The 20,633-nt window shown below is 40.7% G+C and overlaps 1 protein-coding gene across 2 annotated transcripts in view; it reads left to right on the top strand.

Moving 5' to 3' along the window:
* Window positions 1-20,633, top strand: part of LOC138175904 (LHFPL tetraspan subfamily member 3 protein) — a 733,753-nt gene that overhangs the window by 642,570 nt on the left and 70,550 nt on the right. Inside the window, exon 3 of one of the 2 annotated variants that reach the window (XM_069106565.1) lies at window positions 15,860-15,907. The exons of the other annotated variant lie outside the window; for it this stretch is intronic. Coding sequence (XP_068962666.1) covers window positions 15,860-15,876 — 17 coding nt within the window. The 3' untranslated portion in view covers window positions 15,877-15,907. The remainder of the gene's footprint in view (window positions 1-15,859; window positions 15,908-20,633) is intronic. 2 annotated transcript variants of the gene reach the window in all.

Raw genomic sequence — 20,633 nt, forward strand, 5'->3', positions numbered from 1 at the left:
AGGAAGGAAGGAAGGAAGGAAGGAAGGAAGGAAGGAAGGAAGGAAGGGAAGAGGAGAATAAGAGAGAGCTCTCAGTGAATGAGAATCATTAGACTGTAAGCTCCTTGAGGACATGGACTGTCTTTTGCCTCTCCTTGTATCTCCAGCACTTAGCACAGTGCCTAACACATAATAGGAGTTTAATAGATGTTTGTTAATTATATGAATGATTGAATGACCTTAATTTTTTTAATCAAATATAAGACAAGGTTCTCAGCTTGGAAAATGGGGAGAGGAGTAGCCACGGAAGGGGTTGGAAAAGCTGCTATGGTGAGTGCTATAGCTAATTGATTAGGGAATATAGAGGGATTATCTTGCTGTGGTGAGGACATGATTGAAATTACATCATCTAGAAGAAGCCATGCCTTAGGGAGAGCCAGAAGGTGGAAGGAGTGGGGAAGGAAAAGGTTTAAAATGAAGCAAGCTTGTTACCTATGGAGCAGGCATTCCAGAGAGCAGACTCAGTGATTCCCAAAGTTCCTTCCAGCTCTAAATAATGGCCCAACAATTCTGAACCCAGTGGTCTTTCCAGTTATATCACTGCTTCTACAATAAGAAATTCTTTCCCACTGACCCACTTTAAAGTCACTAGGAGACTCATCTCATGAAATGTGTAGCATTGCCTCACCCATAATTAGGATTGCACGTATAATCTTATGAACAAAATGTCATGTTTTCTGGGGCCAAAGGAGCCTTTTAGGGGTTTGTAGTTAAGACCTCTCCACAACAGTGATCTGGAATGACATCATAATATGAAGGTGATCACCCTGAATAGACAGTGGCAAGCTATGAATAGTCTGCTTAAATGACAATTTGAGACTAGTAAGGTAGAACTCACTCTCAGGCTTAAGGAAAGAGAAAAAAAAAACAGCAAATTATTAAACTGGAAACCGGTGCAATCCATATCACATCATTTTTTGGTTCCACTTTCAATGATTGGTAAGGCAGGAAGTGGTGGCGGGCTGAGGTATTATGACCATGAGTCCACTGTGTAGCCAAATATCATCAGTCTGTCTCTATGTGGAGTGATACACCCTGGCATACATCCAAGTGAATTCTTTGCCAGCTGCCCAAGGGTAGATCTGCTTTAAAAAAAAAACACAAAATACTCACATGGCTCTGTGATCTGGATTGCAACTTATCCATGCCTGCCTGTCCCACGGGACTCTTGTCCATGTTCTCCTAAAAGTTCTCTGCAGGAGAGGGTCTAACAACATGGCAGTGGCTTCCTTAACATCTTCCAACACTGCTAGAGTGCCAGTAGAGCAGTCTGGCTGTCTTTTGGTTATTCCTTGCCCTTCCCGTGTAACCAACCCATCTTATCTTCTTTTCATACATTTCCCTGATGAAATGTTTTATTCCTGCTTTTCTTCCAAGTTCTTCATTGGCTTTGTATTACAGCCCGTCTCCACCCACCATGAAACTCTAGAGTCCCTGCCCTCTCTCTGATACTCATTTTTAATTCTTAGGAGACTGGTGTGTTCTATGTCCCAATACCATGCAGCAACAATGACAGAATATTATTATTAAAAAATATGCACCTTTGCATTCATGGGAAATTTGAGGCCACTTAAAAGAGTTTTTCAATTTCTTGAAGGTAATCTAGCCCAGGCAATATGTCCCTACTGTTGTTTTAAGACAAGACTTAAAAATAATAGTGGGGAGTGTTTGTAAAGGAGAAATGATGTGTCATAAACTTGTTAATATTTCCTATCAATCATAAAGGGAGCTATAGATATTCCAACTGTCCCCCTAATCCAGGTGCTGCTTTCCTTCTTAGAAGCAGCATCAGTAGCAATGGCCCACCCAGAAAAAATATACCCTTGTAGTTAAGGAACAAAATAGTTTAAGACAAGGAAGAGTGAACACACACCATATCTTAATTTCACTTGACACATGAAAATCACATGATTTAGAAATCTAAATGTCCTTTAAAATCAAGGCCAGCACCCTCATTTTCCAGATGAGGAAAATGAAAGCCAGAAATATTCATTGGCTTGTCCAGTGTCACAGGGGAAATTTTCCAATAGATTGTGAGTTCCTTGAGGTCAGGGACTATCTTTTGCCTGTTTTCATTTCCAACATTTAGTGAAGTACATAGTAGGTGCTCAACAAGTATTTATTAAATGCCTGAAATAGGGAGGCAGTTAGGTGGTATAGGGGATAGAGCATGAGGCTTGCTGTCAGAAGACCTGAGTTCGAAAGCTATTTTTAGTCATTTACTAAATGAACCACTCAACCTCTCAGTATCCTCATTTGTAAAATAGGGATGGGTTAGGATCAAATGAAATAACATTTAAAATGCTTTGCAAAGCTTAAATAAATAAATGCTTGTTGGTGGTAGTAGTACTGGTAATAGTACTGGTGGTGGTAGTTGTAGTAGTAGCAGCAGTAGCAGCAACAGCAGTAGCAGCAGTACTAACAGGTCCAAGTTAAAGCCCTGATCCTGACATCAACTCAATTGCTCTCTCTCTCTCTCTCTCTCTCTCTCTCCCCCTCCCTCCCTCTCACTATTGCTCTCTCTCTCTCACTCACACACACACACACACACACACACACACACACACACACACACACACACACACTGCTGAATGCATCTAGTGTACTTTTTCTGTTATATCTTGCTGCTTGGATTATGTAACAAAAAGTAATATTCTTGTTTATGCCGTTAGTTGCAGAAATACAGCAGCTTTTAAACTTTTCCTAGTGGTATCATGAAAGGCCACAAGATGGTAATATTGCTCCACAAAGTTCAATTCAATTCAGCAAGCATTTATTAAGCATTGACTGTGTGTAGGATGCTGTGCTAGGTAGGTGGTCAGCATACAAAAGCAAAACCATCAGGCTCTCAGGGTGCTTGCATTCAGTGAAGTAGAATACATGCACAACATGTACCCAGATATTGTTGTTTAAGTGTTCAATCATATCCAACTCTTTGTGACCCCATGGATCCTGATAGCCTACCAGGCCCTTCTATCCTTTTCTATTTCCCAAAGTCTGTCCAAGCTCATGTTTGTTGCTTCCAAGATACTATCTCTCCATCTCATCCTCCTCCATTCCCTTCTCCTTTTGCCTACAATCTTTCCCAACATCAGGGTCTTTTCCAGTGAGTCCCATCTTCTCATTATGTGGCCAATGAACAGCCTGCATCAATTTCTTTAAGGACTGATTAGTTTGATCTCCTTGATGTCCAAAGGACTCTCAAAAGTCTTCTCCAGGATCACAATTTGAAAACGTTAATTCTGTGGTGCTCAGTTTTCCTTATATTTCAACTGTAACAGATATGCATTACTACTGGAAAAAAAACATAGCTTTAACTATACGGACCTTTGTTGGCAAGGTGATGTCTCTGTTTTTTAGTATGCTGTCCAGATTTGCCACAACGTTCCTTCCAATAAGCAACTTAAAATTTCATGGCTGCAGTCATAATCTATGGTAAACCTTAAGCCCAAGAATATAAAATCTGACACTGCTTCCATGTCCTCTCCCTCTATCTGCTAGGAAGCAATGGTAGCAGTTGCTATGATCTTAGTTTCCCTAATGTTAAGCTTCAAGCCAGCTTTTATACTCTTATCTTTCATCCTCAAGAGGCCTCTTAATTCTTCTTCACTTTCTACCATCAGAGTGGCAACCTCCATGTAACTGCGATTGTTGATATTTCTCCTGGCAACCTTGATTCCAGTTTTTGATTCATCCAGCCTGGCATTTCACGTGATGTATTCTGCATATAAGTTAAATAAACAAGGTAACAATATACAGCCTTGTTGCACTCCTTTTCCTATCTTAAACCAATCATTTGTTCCATTTTCAGTTCTAACTGTTGCTTCTTGACCTACATACAGGTTCCTCAGAAGACAAGTGGGATGATATGGTACTCCCATCTCTTTGAGGACTTGCCACATTTTGTTGTGTTTCACACAGTCAATGGCTTTAGTGTAGTCAGTGAAGCAGATAGTTTTTTTTTCTGGAACTTCCTTGCTTTCTTCATAATCCAGCAAATGCTGGCAATTTGGTCTCTAGTTTCTCTGCTTCTTCCAAACAAACCTGTACTTCTGGTAATTCTTGGTTTCCATATTGCTGAAGTATAGTTTGCAGAATTTTAAGCATAATCCTGCTGGCCTGTGAGATGAACACAGTTGTTCAGTAATTTGAACATTTCTTGGCTATGCCCTTCTTTAGGACTGGGATGTAAAATGGTCTTTTCCAATCCAGTGGCCACTGGCGAGTTTTCCAAATTTGCTGGCATATTGAGGGCAGCGCTTTAAGAGCGTCATTTTTTAGAATTGTAAATAGTTCACCTGGAATTGTGTCTCCTCCATTAGGCTTATTGTACTTCCTAAGGCCCACTTGACTTCATTCTCTGGGATATCTGATTCTAGAGCAGCAACCAAACCATAGTGGTTACTGCTGATGTGAAGATCTTCTTCTATACGTTCTTGCAACCTCTTCTTAATTTCTTCTACTTCTATTAAGTCCTTATCATTTTTGTCTTTTCTCATGCCCATTTCTGCATGAAATGTTCCCTTGATATCTCTGATTTTCCTAAAGTGATCTCTTGTCTTTCTCATTTTATTCTTTTCTTCTATTTATTTAAGAAAACCTTCATGTCTCTCCCTGCTGTTCTCTGGAATTCTACATTCAGTTGCGTATATCTATCCTTTTCTCCTTTCCCTTTTGCTTTCCTTCTTTCCACATCTATTTGTAAAGCCTCATAAGACAGGCATTTTGCTTTCTTGTTCTTATTTTTCTTTGGGATTGCCTTTTATCTCCTTTACAATATTGCAAACCACTGTCCATAGTTCTTCAATCATTCTATCTACCTGACATAATCCCTTACATCTATTCATCACTTCTACTTTATATCCATAAGGGATATTATTTAGGTCATACCCATATGGTCTGATGATTTCCCCTACTTTTTTCAATTTACGTCTGAATTTTGCAATAAGAAGCTCATGATCTGAGCTACAGTCAGTTCTAGGTCTTGTTTTAACTGACTGTAGAGAGCTTCTCCACCTTTGGCTGCAAAGTATATAATCAACCTGATTTCTGCATTGACCATCTGGTAATGTCCATGTGTAAAGTCGCCTTCTGGGTTGTTGAAAAAGAGTGTCTTCTCTGATCAGTGAGTTATCTTGACAAAATTCTATTAATCTGTGACCTGCTTCATTTTTTTACTCCAAGGTCAAACTTGCCTGTTATTGCAATTATCTTTTGATTTCCTACTTTAGGATTTCAGTTTGTAATGATGAATGTTATGTCTTTTTTGATGTTATTTCTGGAAGATTTTGTAGATATTCATAGAACTGAGCAATTTTGGCCTCTTCAGCATCAGTAATTGGAGCACAGTCTTGTACTATTGTGATACCAAACAGTTTGCCTTGGATTCAAACATATTATTCTGTCATTTTTTTAATTAAACCCCAGTTCTACTTTTCTCACCATTTTATTGACTATGAGGGCTATTCCATTACTTCTAAGGGATTCTTGCCCACAGTAACATATGTAATGATCACCTGAATTAAATTCACCCATTCCCATTCATTTAAGTTCACTGACACTCAGGCTATTGATATTTAATCTTTCCGTCTCCTGTTTGACCACATCCAGCTTACGTTGGTTCATAGGTCTTCCATTCCAGGTTCCTATGCAGTATCAATCTTGCTAACATATGGATACATTCACAGCTGAGCTTCCTTTCATCTTTGGCCCAGCTGCTTCATTCTTTCTGGAGCTTTTTGTAGTTGTCCTCCGATCTTCCCCAGTAGCCTGCTGGACACCTTTCAACCCGAGAGGCTCAACTTCTGGCATTGTATCTTTTACCATTTTAATTCATCTGTGAGACGGCATTCTTAGCAAAGATACTGTACTAGTTTGCCATTCCCTTCTCCGGTGGATCACCTTTTTTTTCCATCAGAGCTCTCTTCTATGACTGTCCATCTTGGGTTACCTTGAACAGCATGGCTCATAATTTCATCGAGCTATGCAAGCTCCTCTGCTTGCACAGTCAGGAGGGATGTACCCAGATGAGAAAATGCAATTTAGGGGATGATTGTAGTGAAGAAGAAAGTAAAGAATATACTCTAGGAGAATTTGAGAAGGGACAGAGCACTGGTCACTGTGGTGACCAGGGAAGGCTTCACTGAGAGGATGACACCTGAGCTGGGCCTTGAAGAAAGATAAAAGATTCCCAAAGGTGAAGATAAGATGAAATTTTGCATGTGACTATCTCTGGTTTTCCCTTATTTTTCCTCTATGTGTTTTGCCTGTGCTTCAGTGTTTTTCTTTTTGTGTATGCGTCAGCCTATCCCTTTGTGTTTCTGCCTTTCTCTTTTTCTGTCTCTTCCTCTGGGACACTCTGTCTCTCTCTATCAGGATGCTTGGAACAAACAAGGACAATCCTTCACCTTCTACAAATCCTGCCAGTGAGGGAGCAGCTGACAAGCAATTGACTACTATGCCATTTCTGCATGGGTTTCCATAAGTACTAGAAAGTAGGAGGGACAGCATTCAGAACCCTTGACAACCCAGCCCACTTCCACCTTTCCAGTCTCCTTACATCTTTCTCCCTGCAGTGACACTGGTCTCCAGCTGTTTTACAAACCAGACATGCCATCTCAGCCCCCAGCATTTTCCTGGGCTGTCCTCTGTGCCTGGAATGCTCTCCCTCCTCCAATCCAACTATTGACATCCCTGACTGCCTTTAAGTCCCAACTAAGATTCCCATCTTCCACTGGAAGTCTTCCTAAGCCCCTTTTAATTCTAGTCCCTTACCTCTGCTAATTATTTCCTATTTATCCTGTACATAGTTGCTTTGTAGAAATCTACCCACATGTCTCCCCCAACAATTACAATTGGGGGAGACAACATGTGGGTAGATTTCTACAAAGCAACTATGTACAGGATAAATAGGAAACAATTTAGGGGATGATTATAGCAAAGAAGAAAGTAAAGAATATACTCTAGGAGAATTTGAGATGGGCCCCTTCTGAGAATAATGTTTTTAGTTACATTAAATAAAAGATATAGCATTAAAAAGAAATCAATTATATTGAAATATAGCTCTTAATGTATTTTTTAAGTTCATGAATCCCAGGGTAAATATTTCTGTGGTGGATATAAGGGAACATGTGGTTAAAAACAGCAAAGGATGGACAGCCATGGATAGGCTGGCATCTGTAATGCTGGAAGAAGTAACTATACCAGTAAGATCAAAGATGTGATGAATTATCCAGGAAATTAAGGTTTGCAAAGCCCCTTTCACATGGATTATCTTATTTCAGTCTTGCAACAACCTTGTGAGCTAAGAACTATTGTATTTTGCATTTGAGGATACTGAGGCTGAGTGGGCTTTCGTGGCTCCCCCACAGTCACCTAGTCTCTGGGAGAGATAAGTGAACTCTGCAGAGATTATGAGGGGTGCTTGTGGGGAGAGAACGGAGTTAAGGGCTAGGAAACATAGACGGGGCAATAGCACTGACATGCATTGCCTTGGGTCTTCTCCTGAATCTGCATTTTGGTGAGTATTGGGGATTCCCAGGAGGGTGCGTCAGTCTAGGTTCGTGACTTGGCTGTTCCGATACCCTGACACAGCAAGGAACAGAGCAGGGAAGCAACTGACTAAGAAGTTAGAGCCAGTTTAGTACTGCCCATTTGCATTATATAGGCCAAGTTGTCATTTGGTTTCTTGTCCTTGAGCATACTGATATGCATAGCTAGCATTTATATCACCCTTTAGAGACTTACAGAGTGTTTTACGAATATGATCTCATTTGATCTTCACAACTAACTTGGGAAGGAGGCACTCTTATTCTCATTTTACAAATGAGGAAACTGAGGCACAAGTGACTTGCTTAGGGTCATACTGTAACTGCCTGTGGTTGAATTTCAATTCAGTCCTTTTTGATTCCAAATCTAGTATTCAATACCCTATGCCCTCTAATTGCCTCCTGTTCCAGGAAGGATGCCAGGATGAGGTGGGAAGAGATCCTTTCCTTTCTTCTTCACTTTTCTCTGTCTTCCTCCCTTCCCTAATACATCTTTTTTCTGTAACTGGTCATAGTGTAAAACTGAAGTAAGTTTTTTATTGTTTGTTTAGTTATTGAATAGAATTTTATGTTCTGTGTCGGTAATTTTCTCAGTGAATGAGTGGACCGTTTTATATTTCTCTTAAAAGAAAAAAAGCTAAATTAAATTTTACACATATGACTTTAAATTGATTGTGTCTCACTGTGAGTGAATGACCCTCAACAGAAATGTTTCTCACCTGTGACACTATAAAAATCAAAAACAGAAGAAAAATCCAGAAAGCCCAGTTTCCATGAATTGTAATACTTGGTACATACTATTCCCCTATGCTACCCTTATAAAAATTCTATCTGTACCTGTGATTTCTTCGGCTCAGAGAACTCTCTGGGAGGAAGCTTCCTTATTTGAGGTAGATGGTGACACAGTGGAGAGAGAGACAGGCTTGGAATCAGAAAGACCTCAGTTCAAATCCAGCTTCAGATACTTACTAGCTGTGTGACCCTAGGCAAGTCACTTAGTCAGACTCATTTTTTTTCAACTATCAAATGAGGATCACAATACTGCCTAGCTCATTGGGTCGATGTGAGGATCAAGCAAGATAACATTTGTAAAGTTCTTAGCATCGTGCCTGTTACATAGTAGATGCTTAAGAAATGTGTGTTTGATTCCCTTTCACCCTATCCATGCAGATCTGTAACTATTCTGGAACCAGTACATAGTAACTGCTTCAAAAACTGTATGCAAAAGTATTTATTGAGTGTTTATTGATACACTGTGCTAAGTGCCAGAGTTAGAATTTTTTAAATGATGTGCTCTCAACATTCTCACAATCTATGCAGGGCAGTTGGAAAGGCCCACAAGTCCTAGGGATTGAGCATCTGGGAGGGCAAGGGGAAGAGGACCTAAGATTACATCAGTAGGTCACATGACAGTGCCAGGGGTCTGTGGGTCACATTTCAGGTCAAATGTGAAGGCCTGGTTGTCTTCTGTCTCGTGGATAGTGATCTCATCAAGCAATCAAGTAACCCCAATGGTTTCTGGTTTGTGAACTCGGGGCCAGCATACTTTCTTCTGCTCCATAAGTAGCCCAGATGGGTCCCAGGCAGCCTGAGTCTAAGAGAAAGGGCAAAGAGGGAAGGAAAAGGAGGAAAGTGTCCCTAATGGTGGCAGGTCTTCCCATCAGGCAGCCCAGTTCTGGAATGACGAGTAATGGGAGAGGCGAGGAAGAGAGAAGATAAAAGGCATAGGGTCCCTTCAAAACCCCCATACCTTGATGGCTTTATCCTTCATTCATGATGATCCTAAGAAACTTAAGGGAGCCCTTTGTTGGGAACCCAAATTATCTGAAATATTAAGTGACTTGAATTTTTCTCTGAAAAGTACCTTGCCAGATTGTTGTGTCAGAGGTGGTGACATGAACCGAGGTTGTCTTGACTCCTAGGCTGACTTGATATCACTTTGTCGCTGGAAGCATCCCTTGAGGATAAGAAGGGAATAGACCTGTAATTTCAATGGAAAAGAGAACTCCCAATAAAGAAAATTCTTCTTAATGCAGATTGGCACTTTCTCTGCAGCTTAGTGCAGTCTTGGAGTTCCCTGAGGCACTGAGGTTGCAGGAAAGGACATGCCCAGTACCAGAGGAGGGAAGATGTGTGGGAGCAGATGGGCCCCTGGTTTCAGACTCAAGAACCCCTGAGCTTTTTCTTCCTCTATCACAGTCTCTCAAAATCACCTACCCTCAGCCACATTAGAGTTTGGCAAGTATAAATTGAAGTCTAGAGATTGTCTCCATTTCCCTCCATATCTATCCCATGAGCCTTCCCCCTCCCCCAGACACAGATACAGCCTTAGGAAAATAAATGTATTCATGTAGCTCAGTAGAGGGTAGGATCCTCACTACTGCAAATGAGGGCGATCCAGATGGGAAGAAGACTCCAGCCTGTGAAATACTCATTTTGTTTGAAGGAATTATTCATCCCAATCCTGGGGAAAGAGAAGATTTAGACATATGCCAGATGTCAAGGCTGTCATGTGGAAAAGGGGTTCGACTTTATAGGAACACAAGATGATAATGAATAATAACAATGGCAATAATAATAGCAATAGCTAGCATTTGTTAGGTACTTTAAGGCTTTCAAAGTGCTCTGCAAGTATTCTCATTTTATGATCACAACCAAAGAGGGAGGTGCAATTATTACCCCATTTTACAGGTGAGAAAACTGAGGCAGACAGAAGATAAATGACTTGTTCAGGTTCATACAGCTAGAAAGCACATCTGAACTCAGGTCTTTCTGACTCCAGGTCCAGCGCACTGTCCACTGCCTCACTTAGCTAAGAAACATTACAAGGTCAGCGAGTACCTCCAGTCCTCCCATTCTACAGATGAGAAAACAGAAAGTCATAGAAGCTTGGTGACTTGAGGTCACACAAGTTGAAAGTGGCAGAGCTGGGGTATTCATTAAAAACCAGCACTCTATTACCTCACACTCCTTTGTGCTTGGCCCCAGAGGATAGACCTAGAAAAAATGTTACAGACAAGCAGATTTCAATTCTGTCTGTGTGTGTACATTGATTGATTGATTGATTGATTGATTTCCTAAATATTCAAGCTGCCTATAAGGAATGTGGGCTCCCCCCAAAGATAATGAGTATCCCTGGACTCCAGATCTTTAAGAAGATGATGAATAATCACTTGTAAGGGCTGTCCCAGAAAGTCTTTGGTGACTCCAATCCACAGGACACAATTAGGCATTTTCCCCAGAGTTTAGGGTCCAGCGTGAATTTTTTCCAGGTAAGCCAGCATTGAAAACCAGTGGCCAGGCATGCTGGGAATTTGCCTGGCCTTCTTTGGGAAAGTATCTCCACTGCAGTCTCAAGCTCATCATTTCCATTGTTATTCCTCCTCTGTTGTTTTCTAAGTGGACCAATGACGTCAGGTGATGTTTTGACTTGCCAGTCAATTGGATTTAAATGAGGCAGTGTTACACAAAGTTTTCGGTCTTCCAAAGTCATCACAGTCCAGTAGCAGGACAAAAGTTGTGACTGGCATTTGCCCAGGATGCAGTGGATGACCTTGGCGTCTTCAATGCCTGACTAAGCCCTAAGTGCCCAGTAGCTGCTGCTTCAACCACTTTCATGGCCATTAGAACAAACTGTTCTCATCCACCCATTCTGTCAGGGGAAGTCTTCACATGCTTGGGATAGCCATACCCCTAACTCGCCGCCAGGTTTGAGGCCTATAAGATACCCTCAACCTGGCTTAGCCCATCTGTGGAGATGGTTTACCAAGGTGTGGCCTCTGTGCATACTACAGCTTCTTGGAGCCATAGGTGAGAATTGGATGAAGGTAGACACCAAAGGTGGATGGATGAGCAGCTCCAAAAAGGACTCAACAAGCCCTCACACCACAGGCATCAATCCTCCCAGAATATGCCCCCATTATTCCTGTATTGGCTCTTTAGACACATTGCTGGTTGACTGGTTTTTTCTAATATCCTTTCTATTCATTTGAATGGAATGATTCTATACAGATCCCAATACAAGGCTCTGAATTCTTGGGTCAGATGTGATCCTTCTTGCATATATCCTTTAGAAGACAAGGACACAGAGCCCTCCTACACAGGGATATGGGCTCACTTTGATATCTTTCACTTCAAAGCCTTCTTGTATTTCCCATCTTCGTTATAATTGAGTTAATTACTTAATAATTCTGTTTAACTAGCTCCATTTGTACAAACATTAATTAGACAGTTTTTCTGCCTAGAAATCCTTTTGCTTATGTATATAAGTGCCTTTCTGCCTCTTTCTCCCATTTGTGCTTTTGCATGAGCACCATGCTAATCACCCCAGTGTTCACTCACTCAACAGGTGTGTGAAGCAAACCCATGTGTTTTGAAGACACAGAACCTCTGATCTGTGCTCTTCAAACACCTGGAACTGGGTGGAATCCAATGTGAGCACATGCTTTCCCTGTCAGGCTCTGATAGTCAACAGTAACTTTGCAGATAGTAAGCAATTAATAAATGCTTTATTCAGTCATTCATTAATCCAGCTTAGGTTTTCTCACTTTTAAAAGGAAGTGGTTAGGATGTAACTCTAAAATTCTCTCATGATGGAAATTTTCCGTTTCTCTTAAGAGATAAAACCACTTAGGAGAATGCTTGAAGTTTTCACGGTCAGAACGGCCCTCCGCAATTCTGAAAGAGCCAAATAAGGGGAAAGTGTTCCCAACACTGAAAATCCTAATGACCAGGAGGAACCTATTAACCCCAATTTTCTAAAATGTTCTAAATGTATGAGGAGGGCTATACTAATTAATCAATCAGCAGGCATTTATTAAGCACCTTCTGTGTACTGGTCACTGTGCTAAGTGCCAAGGATACAAAGAGATAGTGCAACAGAACTTGCCCTCTAGGAGCTTATATTCTTAAAGAATGTACCTGCCCCACAAGAGTATACAATCTAGTTATCTGCTGTTCATTTCAAGGAGGATTTGGCTTGGGATGGATTTTTATTTCCATACAATCAAACATTGTCTTCATTTTGCCAGCTTAAAAGTTTAAAAGGCTTTTCTTTTTAAGCTTGGCAGGTTGGCTCTTGTGTCCTGTCTTCCACCTCAAATATTAGAGTCATTTCAATCTAGCACTTCCAAACAATCACCAAGTCAACTGTCCATCCTTCTGAGAAAGTGTGGGTAGAATAGAGAGAGATACAGAAAGAGATCAATGACACTGGTATCATTCAGAAGCTTCCTAGACCACTAAAAAGAGGAAGAATTAAGTAAGGAATTATGGGAGGGATAGAATAAAAAGAAGTAGAAGAATCCCAAACCAAGAAAAGCAGATAAATGGGGCTAGAAGAAAAGATCCTGGAAATGGACATATCAAGAAATGGAAAAAAGCTAGAAATGGAGAGTCACAAAATCACAGGATCTCAGTGCTGGAAGAAACCCAAGAGGTTGTCTGGTCCAATCCATACCTGAACAAGAATCTCCTCTACAAATACTTTACAAGTGGTCACCCAGTCTTTTCTTGAATATTTCTATCAAAAGGTACAAGTACTCTTCAGTTTGGGAATGGCTGAACAAATTATAGCATATGAGCAATAATATTGTGTCATAAGAAACAATGAAAGGCACAGTTTCTGAGAAACCTGGGAAAACTTAAATGAACTCATGTAGAATGGAAGGAGAACCAGACTGATTTCTACAGTAACAACACCACTGCAAAAACAGAAAATTTTGAAAGACTTAAGAACTCTGGATCAGCAAAATGACCAGCCCTGATTCCAGAGGACTAATGATGAAGCATGCTATATACCTCTTAGCAGAGATGATATACTCAGTGTGCAAACTGGAACGTATTTTTGGCATGTCCAATGAAGTAATTTGTTTTACTTTACTATGCATATTTATTACACATATTTGGTCCAGTTTGGTTTTTCTGGGAGGTGGGAAAGAGACAGGAGGGAGAGAAAAGAGTTTGTTAATTAAAAAAAATTTAACTTATAAAAGGATGGGACTCACTGCCTCTCAAGGCAGCTTACTCCACCTTTGGACATATCTACTGGTTGAGAAGTTATTCCTTTTCAGTTGTTCAGTCATGTCCAACTCTTCATGACCCCATTGGGGGTTTTCTTGACAAAGATACTGAACCTATCTGCTATTTCCTTCTGCAGCTCATTTTACAGATGAGGAACTGAGGCAAACAGAATTAAGTGACTTGCCCAAGGTCACACAGCTAGTAAGTGTCCAAAGCCAGATTTGAACTCAGGAAGATGAATCTTCCTGACTCCAGGTCCAGTGCTATGTCCCCTGCACCATCTAACTGTCCCTCTTAAGTTCTTCCCTATATCAAATCTAAACCTACCTCTCTTCAACTTTCTCCCCCGGATCCTAGTTTTGCCTTCTGAGAACAAGAAGAATGTTATAATCCCTCTTCCCCTCAATAACAATTAAAGCACTCAAGGAAAGCCATCATATTTCTCCTAATTTTCCTTTTCTTTGGACTAAATATGTCTACTTCTTTCAAGAGCTCCTCACATAGGCCCTTTCACCATCCTGGTTATTCTCCTTGGATACTGTCCAACTTACTGAAGTGCTGCTAAACTTTGGTGCTCACAACTGAACACAGCATTCCAAATGTGATCTGACCAGGGTGGAATACCAGGTGACTCTTGGTACCATTGACCCTCCTGATCCTGGACAATCTCCTTCTCTTAATCCATTTGAAGACTGAATTAGCTTCTTTGACCTCTATATCACACTTTGTTGACTGATACCAAGCTTGCAAATCAGGAAAACTCTCAGCAGCAGTAGCTCATTTACAGAAGGCTATATTTAATGCCAGGCTTTAAACAAGGAACAAGGAACCTTTTTAAATAGGCCATTTTACATATATAAGTATGAGGCAATCAATAAGGAAGGCAAAATGAAAATATGTCTTTAAAACACTCTTTTACAGAAACTAATAATACTGCTGCCAATTTTATAATGTAGAAGCTATGAGTACCACATATTAACACAGAGTAATGCACATAAATAAATAGTGTCTATGAAAAATGAAAGTTCACCTCAGCTATTGACTTTCCATCACACATAAACATTAGTCAGGAGAGTTCTGTTATTTCTGAGCATGGGTGAGAGGTTAGCCACTCATAATAGGAGCCAACAGGAGGCTTAAATTACAGTGGTGAGCCAGAGGGCAGATGTTTGCCCACACTTAAGGCAAACCAACCCCCTGCAAACTGTTCCCATGCTGTAAGTTACCATAGCTGGCAGGCCAGAGATAAAACTGGCATCTTCCCTGTAGTGCCCAATTGTGCCCACACCTGAAAAACTGAAGGAAACCTCATAAGTACAGATAATATATGGGAATGAAGGACTCTTAAGGTTTTCCTCACAGCCCCAGGTGATCAGACTTATCAGAACAGATCCAAAAAGGGTATAGAAAAGAAGCTTGTTATCTTGCTAGGTTTGATTAGGAAAATACAACCCCTACACCCTAGGATTGACTGCCTCTTTCTTCAGTGGTTCTTTAAATTCTAACTGAAAGCATTTATGGGGATTGGCAGAGGATGGTCTGGACCCATGATTGGCATAAGGAACTCCTGGTGTGTAATCTCCCTCCACCTATTCAAATGGCCACAACTTGTGTGTAATTCATAGTCTTAGAGTTGTCTGAGGCACATAAAAGTTAAGTGATTTAGCCAGCTAGTATGTGTCAAATGAGAGGTTTGAATCCAAAGTATCCTGACTCCAAAGCTGGTCCTCTCCTAGCCCGTGCTGCCTTTCAATTTCAGAAAGGTCAATCAATATTCACCTGAAGACCAATGGACTATATTACATTATATACATGGCCCAAGTTTGTAATTCATTTCTATCCTTCATTCTTCAAATGCACTCCTGACAACCCTCTATCTAAAATTATTCCTGCTGTGTAAAGTGAGGCCTGAACACTGTTACCCTGTAGGGATTTCCTATAGAACTGTTGCTCAAACCTGTGCATTTCTAATCTGATGTTTTTCTCCCGAGCATCTTGGTTTCTCTCCTTGGTTTCTTGGGCTGTCTGTGAATCACTCCAAGACCTGGACTTTCCATGAGTTCCATGCTTCTGGTTAGGTTATTGTTGTCTGGAGAAGCCACAGGCAATTTTTTGTTATCTCCTCTTTTCCCACTGTGAATAGGATTCCCCAAAATGAGCCGATTGTTTTTAACCTTTAAAAAACAAACCACTGTGTGAGATCTCTATTTATTTTACCTTAACCATTCTGTTTTTCCCTCCTAACCTCTCAGATGATGGAAATGCTTAAAACAAACTAAGGTAGTATGAGACTGAATCATGTAAGTGTGAGCATGGCGCCCCTGGGGGCTACGCTGTTTTGTATGCTTCCGCTTAATTATCCCTGCATGTCTTTTCTGCTTTTCTCCTGAGATTCCTGCATTAGGCGCTTGGTGCTTGGAGAGCATGAGCCGTCCACTGCTTTTAAGCAATAGATGCTGCGTCTATGTTCCTAATGTTATGTGTGTTTTTAATGACGTCATCCCCCTCCGGCAATCCCTGGCACATGTGTAAGAGCCAAAGTGCTTGCAGCTGGAAGCCTGGCACCTCCTGAATGAGGTGGGGAAGGGGGCGCAGGCTGGTAATTCCTTGGGGTTGGATATGTTATTGTCTTTTAACAACAAGCCCCCCAAACACACCTCAACCTTCCTTAGAATTCTGCTCCTGTGTTCCTCACTGCTCCATAGTGTGGATAAATATCATACAAGCTTCTTCATGCAGCTGATCACTTTGTATATAAGCCCTTTGGTATGTGGTATGCTCTTATAGAGGCCTCTGTCCCAAGATGGATTACTTTATGATTCTTTGTAAGTGTAGATACTATATCAACATTTAAACATATATATTTAAATTCATATATATATATATATGTATATATACATACCATGTTAACAGGGCCAAAATGAACCTTGGAGAATGTGTATTCTTTTCATTTATTTACTTTCTATCAGTCAGTAAGAAGCAACATGATGGGATAGAGAAAGGTCAATCTTAGAATCAGGAAGACTTTAGTGTGTATCCGTGGACAAATCTCTTTAATATCTCAGATCTTCAGCAAACTCTCTAAGACAGAAGTGGGGAACCTTTGTTCTTGAGGTCTCATGTGGCCCTCTAGGTCCTCAAGTGCAGCCCTTTGACCAATTCCAAACTTCAAAGAACAAATCCCCTTAATAAAAAGATTTGTTCTGTAAAACTTGGATTCAGTCAAAAGGCCTCAACCAAGGACCTAGAAGGCCACATGTGTCCTCAAGGCCGCAGTTTCCCCACCACTGCCTAAGACAATAATACATTTCAGATGAGTTGCAGAACCACCCCACTGGAAAAAGTGACCACACCAGGAGTTTCCTATACCAGTAAACTAATAAATCTTAACCAAAATAGACATATGTATGTATGTGTATGTGTGTATACACACATACACCTATGTATATACATATATATTATACTTGTATGTTTATATGTGCATTTATATATATGTAAGTACATATTATATGTGTAAAAACTATTGGTATAGAAAATTCCCAGAGAGGGAGCATATGGTACCAATGAAGGTCATCCCCTGCTCTGCAGATTAGAGTTTAGAGAATTTCCTATTAGGTCCTGAGAGATTAAATGGCTTGCCCAGTGTCACAATCAGTATATATATATATATGTATATGTGTGTGTCTGGCTCTGAATCTGTCTCTATCTTTCTCTATCTCTGTATCTCTGACAGATTCAGAGCCAGAGACACAGAGAGAAAGCATTGTCTGAGCTTCCCGCACAAACACAGGTAAATCTAATGTTCCTTGATTCTCCTTAAAATGGGGGACACATTAAGCCAAATCAAATAATCCCCTGTGGGTATCCATGTAGGCTTTCCCCAATTTAGGGAAAAATTGCTCTAGGATTATAGATTTTAAGCTAAAAGGGACATTAGAGGCCACCAAGTCCAACCCCCTCATTTTGACAGATGAGGAAACTGAAACATGGAGCATTTAAGTGACTTGTCCAGAGTCACAACTAGTAAGTTTCTAATGTGGGATTCAAATCCAGGCCTTCCAGGTTCTTTCTGACTCTAAGTTCAGTGCTCTATGTATCATACCATGCTGCTTTACAAAAATTTGGTTAAGTCTGTCATCTAGAATTGACTGCATTTTTTCTACATAGAAATGTTTTAAATGGTGGTTAAATTATCCAGCCAACCCACACAAGCCAATTTAACCCATGCTACAGCTGTGCTCTAATAGTACAGGTCAGGGAACAGAGAGGCATGCGGTACAGTTTCCCCTTGCTTTTCTGGGTACAGGTTTCCATGTATAGTCTAGAAATGGGCTGTTGGTCTTAGTTATTTATCCCTTTCACTCCCTTTCTGTACCCCTCACCTAATATCCCTCTCATCAGATATCCCGAACCCTCATGCTGCTCTAAACCAGCAGTATCGAGATCAGATAGAAGCAAGGGCCCCTAAACCATATGTAAGGATCACTGTAGGCCACAATATTGACTTAGCAAACCATGCATCTTTATTTTTCTTTTTTTTATTAACACATCAATACACTAAAATCAGATAGAAATGTAACTTTAATCTGGTTTGGGCCACACATAGGAGTGTGAAGCTTATGGGCTGTGTTTGACACCCACCAGCAGGTCAGAGCCTACCCATGATCCCAGATTACCAGCCTCTGCCTTCGCCAATCACAAATCCCATTCCCTCTGCTTAGCGAGATGTCAGACAGAAAGCAAGCGGACTGAACTGATTCACATGGACGGGTTCTTAATCAGCCCTTAGATATTTGAATTCCCAAAGGGAGATGGCTTTGTTAGCCCAAAAGCAACCACTAATGCAGGGGAGAAGGAGTCAGAAATCTCCCACAGTCCAACCAATCCTGCCTGGCAGCCTGGCCCAACCTTTAGCTCCCTCCCCTATTCTATTCCAGCTTTTTCTCTTAGGTTCCGCAAGGTGGAAAGAGTGTTGGTTCCAGAGTCAGGAAGACCTAAATTCGAATCCAGCCTAAAACATCTACTAACCCTTTGACCCTGGGCATGTCACTCCCCCTCCATTTGTCTCCGTTTCTTCAACTATAAAATGAGGATGATAACATTGCCCACCTCACAGGGTTGTTGTGAGGCTCAAGTGAGATAATTTTGTAAAAAGTGCCTAGGATAGTCCCTCGCTCGTATTAGCTGCTTTATAAATGCTGATTCTTTTTTCCTTTCACTTTTACTTAAGCAGCTAAGACTGCTAGAAAAGAGTGCTGGACCTAGAGGCAGGAAGACTTGAATTCAAATATGACCTCAAATACTTATGAGCAGTGTGACCCTGGACTAGTCACTTAATTTCTGCCTCCCTCAGTTATCTCATCTGTGAAATAGGAATAATAATAGCATCTCCCTGTGAATATAAAATGAGGTAATACTTATAAAGCAGTTTGCAAATCTTAAAAGTGCTACATAAAAACCAGCCTCTATTATTATTATTTTTTTCTAAGTAATAATTTCCTTAAAAATTCAATTTTCTTTTTCACAGCACTTCCAAGGTAGATTCAGTCAAGAGTGGGGGAGGGGGAAGAGGAAGTCAGCAACCATCTTTATCAAGAATTCTTAATCTAGGTGAACTATCGTCAATTGTGATACTATACATTTTATTTTGTGTATTTAAAAACATTATTCTAAGAAGGGGTCCATAGGATTCACCAGATTATCAAAGGATTTATAGCACAAAAGTCCCTGGTCCAGGAGTGGAGAACCTGAGTCCTCGAGGCCACATGTGGCCTTCTAGGTCCTCAGGTGCAGCCTTGTGACTGAGTCTAAGCTCTACAGAACAAATCCTTTTATTAAGGGAATTTGTTCTGTGAAGTTTGGATGCGATCAAAGGGCTGCACTTGAGGACCTTGAAGGCCACATGTGGCCTCGAAGCCACAGGTTCCCCACCCTGTGTCTGATTTATGTGAGTGGGCCATTTTTAGGCTGGATATTGTAAATCATGGATAGCCTACATATTCAGCCCCAAATATGGATTTTATAAATTCAGATTTATAAAATAGCTCAGTTGGGGAGAAGAGTGTTCCCTCACTTTACAAAAGGATTTTTTGTTAAGATTATTTTAAACATGCACTCACCCAGTGCATTTAAATTATGATTCTCTCTTCAAATATTCAGTACCTCAACAACACTTCAGCAATGTGGCTCTTTTATAAAAATGGAAAAAGTGTTTCTTGGTTAGAACTCTCAGATTTTTTAAGCCCTCACAGAAGTTCCGGCTGTGCAACAAAGAGGATCCAGATGAGGTTTTCTGTTTCATTCTCCTAAGTAATCTGAACTGAAAGGACCACTTGCACTGGGGGACACAGGGTCAAGTCCACAACCCTTATTTACAGATAAAGAAACTGCAGCCCAGAGATGCTCAGTAACTTGCTCAAAGTCACACAGCTAAGTCAGCAAAGAGGCCAGCCCATGCGAGAAGCTTCCAGGGATCTTTCCAATTTATTGCCTCTCCTTGCCACTTCTCAGAGAGACTGAAAAAACAGTAAGAAGAGAGCAATGAGCTGAGGACCAGGAAATCTGGCTTCTAGTTCTGGCTCTACCTGTGCAACCTTAAGAAAGCTGCTTTATTTCTCTAGACCTCAGTTTCCACGTCTGTAAAATGGAAAGATTGAACTAAGTGATCTATGAGATGTTGTGGCTATAAGGTCTTAGATGTTTCTCATATTGTTGACTCTCAATATTAAGGAATACAAGACTTGATGTTTTAAAAGATTGAGCCTCTCTATAGAGATAATAGAAAGCATGGAACTGTAGCTTTTAGACAGATAATCCATACAAAACGAGAGTCACCTATGGAGAAACTTTGATGTTCCCTGTGCTTCACTAATAAGATCCTTGAAATAAAAATCAATAAGCATGGGGGGAGGGGGGAGCAGAGGAAGAGAGATAGAGAGAAGAAGAACAAGAATAAGAGGAGGAGGAAGAAGAAGAAGGAGGAGGAGGAAGGAAGGAAGGAAGGAAGGAAGGAAGGAAGGAAGGAAG

The sequence above is a fragment of the Petaurus breviceps genome, unplaced genomic scaffold, assembly GCF_028583685.1.
Source record: "Petaurus breviceps papuanus isolate PSGF00001 unplaced genomic scaffold, PetGlider_PUasm1.0 79, whole genome shotgun sequence".
NCBI lineage: Eukaryota > Metazoa > Chordata > Mammalia > Diprotodontia > Petauridae > Petaurus > Petaurus breviceps.